Source organism: Ursus maritimus, unplaced genomic scaffold (genome assembly GCF_017311325.1).
Source record: "Ursus maritimus isolate PB19 unplaced genomic scaffold, ASM1731132v1 scaffold_2, whole genome shotgun sequence".
NCBI lineage: Eukaryota > Metazoa > Chordata > Mammalia > Carnivora > Ursidae > Ursus > Ursus maritimus.
In genome coordinates, this window is record NW_024424452.1 from 2,018,208 (window position 1) to 2,024,428 (window position 6,221).

Genomic DNA, 6,221 nt, shown 5'->3' on the forward strand with positions numbered 1-6,221 from the left:
GTGTGTGCCCCTCCAGGTGTGCGGGGCGGACGGGGAGCCGGTTACCTGGTAGGTGGGCGGGGCGCCCCACCTGGCTCGTGCCGGCACAGCCGCCCTGCGACCTTGGGCCCAGCTGTCGACTTGGGGGTGGGGTCTGCAGGAGTCCCGGCCCCGCTTTTACTTAGGCTGGGCACTTGAGACCCACTCCGTGCACGTGGGGAAACTGAGGCCCACGAAAGGGTGGAGAGTGGGCGTGACTGAGCTGTAGCTGTTGAAGCCTGAGGGTGCCCAGCCCTGCACCCCCTCAGTGGCCCGGGGCTGGGGGACGCAGAGCCGCCTGTTCAAGGCCACGTTTCTCCTTCCAGACGTTCATTTTCACCGACGGGGACGATGAAGCCCTGGCCAGGCGCACGGGTGAGCCCTGGACTTGGGGAGGCGGGGGTGGGGCTCCACTCCTGGGAGGAACTGACCCCTCCCCCTCCTCCTCCTCCCTCCCCTTCGGAGAGGTCACGGAGGCCATGGGCCAGAGAGGGCAGTTTACTCAACTGGTTTGCTCAGTGCCCCGCCCCACCACTGGGGGGACACCCAATTCTCATGCAAATAAGGTCCTTTCAGCTCCCGGGGCCCTTTGAGCTGATGTGGCGGCAACAGGTGGCCGGTGCTGGGAAAAAGCCGCCTGAATGGGCAGGGGCGGGCCGGGGTTGCCCTGGAGGGGGTTGGGCTGGGGGAGGCGTGATCACCGGGCCCTGAGCCCTGGGCTGGGGAGGGGGCTGAGGGAGGAGGCCTCGGCGGGACGCAGCTTGAACCCAGGGCGCCTGGGACGGTCACCCGCTCCATCCTGCTCTGCTCTCACGGGCCGGCTGACCCCTCTGAGCCAGCGCGGACCTGCCTACAGCCCCCTCCCTTGCTCACAGGCAACGTGGTCAACACCAACTGCTCGGCCGCGCACAGCCGCCAGGCGTTGTCCTGCAAGATGGCCGTGGAGTATGACCACTTCATCGAATCCGGGAGGAAGTGAGTGTTGGCCTTTGGCTGCGGCCCAAGGAGCGAGCCCCCCCCCCAGGTCCCCGCCCTGGCGGTCTGCACCCCTTGACGCCCTCCCCGCTTCTCTGCAGGTGGTTCTGCCACGTGGACGACGACAACTACGTGAACGTCAGGGCTTTGCTGCGGCTGCTGGCCAGCTACCCGCACACGCAGGACGTGTACATCGGCAAGCCCAGCCTGGACAGGCCTATCCAGGCCACGGAGAGGGTCAGCGAGAACAAGATGGTGAGTGTGCCGCCCTCGTGCGCCGGAGCCCGGTGGGAGGAGACCAAAGGGCTCCCCAGGGCCTGGGTCTCACCTCGCTCCCCTCCCGCAGCGCCCTGTCCACTTCTGGTTTGCCACTGGCGGGGCTGGCTTTTGCATCAGCCGTGGGCTGGCCCTGAAGATGAGCCCGTGGGCCAGGTGAGTGCCCTTGGGACACGGGTGAGCCTGCCCTGGGTCCCAAGGTCTTCCCAGCAGTGGGTGTCCCCAGCCTCACACGCACAGGCGGGGAGTCATGATCCCCCCACCACCACTGGTCACTTCCTTCCTGCCAGACCCCGCTACCATGGGACTCCTCTCTGCACCCACCTGGTAACCCTCAGTGATCAGACCGGTTCAGGGGAGGGTGCTGCACGGGGGCTGTGGGGGGTGGGGTGGGGCAGAGCTGCTGGCCTGCCAGCCGGTACCCAGCAGTGGCCTGCGTGCTGCCCCGCAGGGGGCAATGTTCCCCTCCTTTGTCCCAGGCTGGGTTCTGCCTGGCTCACGGGCCCGGCCCTCTCCTCCTGCAGCGGGGGCCACTTCATGAGCACAGCCGAGCGCATCCGGCTGCGGACGACTGCACCATCGGCTACATCGTGGAGGCCTGCTGGGCGTGCCCCTCATCCGCAGCGGGCTCTTCCACTCCCACCTGGAGAACCTGCAGCAGGTGCCCGCCTCCGAGCTCCACGAGCAGGTACGCGTCCCCGGCCAGGGCAGGAAGGGGAAAATCCGACAGAGGAGGAACGAAGCGGTGTGGGGGCAGGCTGGAGTCACTGTCTTCAGCAGTCAGGAAAGGCCCCACTGTTGGCACTCCTCGGACACCTCCCCCCGCCCCCAGGACCCTGCTCCGATCCTGGGCTACTCTGTGCCATGAGGGCTCTCCTGGCCCCGACTGGTGACTCCGCTAGCCTTCGCTGAAGCCCTAGACTTCATTCCTGGGTTGTGCGGAACAGGTGGGGTGTGGTACAGTGGGACTCACAGGCCTGCCTTCTTGGTCCAAGGGAGGGCGGAAGGCAAGGCTATCCCCTTGCGCGGAGCCACATGGGCAGCCGTGGACAGGGCCGGGGGCATGGGGGCCTCTCCTGGTCTCACCTGACCCCCCCGCCCCTGCAGGTGACCCTCAGCTACGGCATGTTTGAGAGTAAGCGGAATGCCATCCTCGTGAAGGGGCCCTTCTCAGTGGAGGCTGACCCGTCCAGGTGAGGAAGCAGGTCCAGATAGAGGCTGGGTCTTACATCTGGTTCCCTGGGGGGCTCTGCTGGGGCTGGAGGGGTGCCCTGGAAAGTCCGCTGGGGCTGGAGGAATGCCCTGGGGGGGCTCTGCTGGGGCTGGAGGGGTGCCCTGGGAGGTCTGCTGGGGCTGGTACGCTGAAGCAGTAGGACCAGGGCCCCTCTGCTGCTGTGGGTCTGAAGGTGGGTGCTTAGCACACCCTCCCCACACAGACCAGCCCCCGACTCTGTCCCCACAGGTTTCGCTCCATCCACTGCCACCTGTACCCGGACACACCGTGGTGTCCCCACACCGCCGTCTTCTAGCAGCCGTGGTTGAGACCCCGTCCTTGGGCACCCCTGGTATCCAAAGGGCCCGGGGACCCGTGTTGTGCACCCTGGCCTTGGCATTCAAGGCTCCCCCAGGGCTGTGCCTGCGTGTGTGTGTGCCGCGTGCCCGTCGTGGAGCGGGCTGCTGGGCAGTTCTGTTCTGCCAAGGAGCAGGCAAAAGTGCCGCTTGTCTGCCCCGTGGGGCCGCAGTCTCCACAGCCCCCTCCCAGAAGGATGGGCATCAGAGGTCACTCTGAGGACACTTTTATTTCGGGTCTTTCGGCAGCATGGAGCGCAGGGGCTGCGCGGCAGGGATACGCAGGTGCCTTCCCCTTCCTGTCAGGTTCAGGCTCCGTGCCAGGGGGCACATGCCCCCTGAGATCCTGACCCCTGCCTCGGTGCCCCCCGGACAGCTGAGCCATGCTCACTGCAAGGAAGCTGGGTTTGGGAGGAGTGGCCCTAGCGGCCCTGGGGCTAGGGGCCTAGGGGCTCCCCTCCCGCCCATTCCGGGTGGGGAGTCTTTCTAGCCCTCATGGATGTCGTCTCTTTGTCTCCCCCTTGGGGAGACAGAGCTGAGCCTTTTATCTCCTCTCCGAAGTGGAGAGAAAGTCGCCCATAGTGGGCGTGCCTGTAAATATCTGTGACAGTATTTTTTACTGTGCTTGTTTTTCATACGGGGGTGGGTAACAGGTAGGGTGTTTTTGTCTTTGTTTTTCAGGGGGTGGGGTGGGTGTTATTCTATCTTTTCTGTGGATCAGAAAAAGCAGAAGCCAAACTTGAGATAATCATCGTTCCAACTGATGGGAACGTCTACCACTGCATGTATTTATATGTCCTGGCCCCCGGCCGGTCTGTGCCCCCCTCCCCCCGCCCCGCACAGTACCTGTCTGCCGCAGGCCCAGCTTGGCCCACCGGCCGTGGGGTGGTTTTGTCTTCTCTTTTTCTTCCTGCAAAGACAGAGCTAGGAAAGCGACCAATAATGGAAAAGTTCTCAGGGAATTGAAGTGTGGTTGCTATGGTGACGTCCTTTGCTGTGAATAAAGGTGCTCTTTGGGGCAATCTGGGGGGTCCTGGTCTTGCCTGAAGTTGGGCCTGAGACACAGGTCTGAGGGGGCTCCAGGGGCCCGGGGCCTGTTTGTGCTCCTGAGGGGGAGTGCATAGGTGGGAATCCGAATAGCCACAGGCAGGTGCCCGAGAGGCACGGCCAGCCCGCGGCCCCAGGGAGGTGGTCGGGGGTGGCTGGGTGGACAGGTCTGACCCAGAGCAGCGGCCCATAGGCTCTGTGGCTCCAGCCTGTGTGGGCCTGGCTCTGGAGGCTGCAGGGAGTCTAGCCGTCCCCGCAGGAGGGATGGGGGCTCGCGGTGGCCTAGATCCGGACCTTCTCATCTGGCTTTGTCCCCATCACAAACCCACAGAGGGCCTATTCTTGTTCCATTTTGCACATGACAAAACTAAGGCTCGGTGACAGCCACGGTCAGGCAGTGGGGCTGACGGGGGTGGTAAAGAGCTCAAACTCAGAGGCCTGGGGGTGGTGGGTCCTGGCTTCCCCTTGTGCTGGGGACCCTACACTCGACCTCTCCTCTGTGAAGGGGCTCCATGCCTGGACTGGTCCCGGAGCTGGGCCCCCGGGCCCCACAGACAGGCCCCAGGAGGCTGGGGAGGATTCACACGGACCTTGTTTTCTGCCTGCTCCCCGCTGCTCTTTCTTCCTCAAATGCAGGGGTGGGTAGGGGCTGCTGCAGCCTCAGCTGGGGAAGTCCCTCCCCGCAATGGGGGGGGGGCGCAGGCACTCCCTCTTCCTCATGCGAAGCCCCCGCCGCCCCCCTGCGGAGCCCGCTCTGCAGCTCCAGGTTCCCTGGGACCTCCACGCCGGCCGGCCGGCCGCTCAGCTCCACCCTTAGCCTTCTCCACACCTCAGAGTAAAGACACACGTTTGAAAAGTGCCTCCTTCCCACCCCTGACCTGCCGGGGACGTGATGCCAGTCCCATCCCCACTAGCCCCGTGCTCACATACTCAGCACTCCCAATGGAGCGTGTGGCCAGGGAGGGCCCCCCCAACCCTTGCTGGTGGCTCCTCCAGCCTCAGGGCAACTGGCCGGGGCCTGACCCCACCTTGGCCTCCTGTAGCCCTGAGTCAGCGAGTGTGGTTTGCCGAAGGGCTGGGAGGGAGCAGCTGCCCGGCGGGGGGCGGGGCGGTGTAGAGGAGGAACCCTCAGCATCGCAGGCTGATCTCTGTCCAGAGGGCACCCCTCGGTACCACGTCCCACCGGGTGGTACAAAGGCCATCCTCAAGGACACGCTGAGGAAAGGGAGCTGCTGGGGGGGCACCACCTGCGGGCAGAGGCCGTGGGCCTCCTTCCCGCCCACCCGGGGGAGCCAGGCCCCGGGGCACACGTGTGGCCGTGCGGGCCCTGGGGGGACAGGTGCGGTCTGTCCCAGAGCTGGGGACTCACCTGGTCGCCACAGCTGCTCCAAACTTCCCCGTGTGGGGAGGCGGCCCAGGCCCTCGGAGCCGTGGCCTTCACCTGAGAATGGGGATAAGTGAGTCCCCAGGGCTCTGGATCCGGGAGGCGTCCCACAGGGGCACAAGCACCGGGGCCCTTCCCTCTTCTGGAGGAGAAGCGGAGGGAGGGAGGCAGGGAGGGAAGTTCCTCCTCAGAAGGGGAAGCAGGTCCAGGAGGGGCCTTACGGGAACCGGGCAGCCTGATTTCTGGGGTGTGAGGAAGGGGCCCTCCCCCGAGATGAGTCACAGAGCAGAAGCGTTGACCTCGCTTCTCCCCTAGGGCAGGACTGACGGGTGTCATGCTCCCCCCTTCCCTCCCCACTGGGCTAGTGGCTGGCCCCAGGGGCTGCCCGGCCCCCAAACTGCCCACGCTTGTGGGCTCCAAGATAAGTAACACTGCAACTGCTGGGGCTGCTGGGGGCCCCCTCCTCCAGCTTCCGTGCTGCCCCAGGGGCAGCGTGCGGATCCAGATCCAGGTCCCAGTGGGGCTGAGGGGTGCGGTGGGGCCCTTCCCGGCCCAGTTTAAACACACTTCCCTTCACCTGGGGCCATGCCAGCGACCTCCCCAAGAGGTGCATCCGAGCCGAGCGGGGTCAGAAGGGAAGGCTTCGCAGAGGTGGGGTGGGAGGGTCAGAAGGGAAGGCTTCGCAGAGGTGGGGTGGGAGGCGGCGGTCTGGGTCTCGGCACAGCCCGGCAGGGGTGCGGAGGTGGGACTGCTCAGGATGCCTGGAAGGCTGTGAGGGAGGATGGACGGACAGCGGACTGGGTCCCCACAACCCTCCTGCGAGCTGGCCCGACACCCGCCGGCAACCGGGGCTCGCCATAAGGCTGCTGGGGGCTTCAGCCAGTCTTGCTCTCTCTCGGGCTGGGCTGGGGTCGGGGGATGACCAGATCCAGCCCCATCTTTTTGTCAGACT

The 6,221-nt window shown here is 65.6% G+C and overlaps 1 protein-coding gene and 1 long non-coding RNA gene across 3 annotated transcripts in view; one reads left to right on the top strand and one right to left on the bottom strand.

Moving 5' to 3' along the window:
* Positions 1-3,860, top strand: part of LFNG (LFNG O-fucosylpeptide 3-beta-N-acetylglucosaminyltransferase) — an 11,825-nt gene extending 7,965 nt beyond the window's left edge. The window contains exon 8 of one of the 2 annotated variants that reach the window (XM_040634695.1): positions 2,732-3,860. In XM_040634695.1, the coding sequence (XP_040490629.1) occupies positions 2,732-2,798 (67 nt within the window). In that variant the 3' untranslated portion in view covers positions 2,799-3,860. The other variant, XM_040634696.1, reaches the window with a different exon arrangement.
* Positions 3,512-5,445, bottom strand: LOC121103721. Its single transcript, XR_005835918.1, has 2 exons — positions 5,255-5,445; positions 3,512-4,714 (listed from the first exon to the last, which is right to left on the bottom strand). It is a non-coding gene; the product is annotated as an uncharacterized LOC121103721 (long non-coding RNA).
* Between the last annotated feature and the right edge of the window lie 776 nt (positions 5,446-6,221).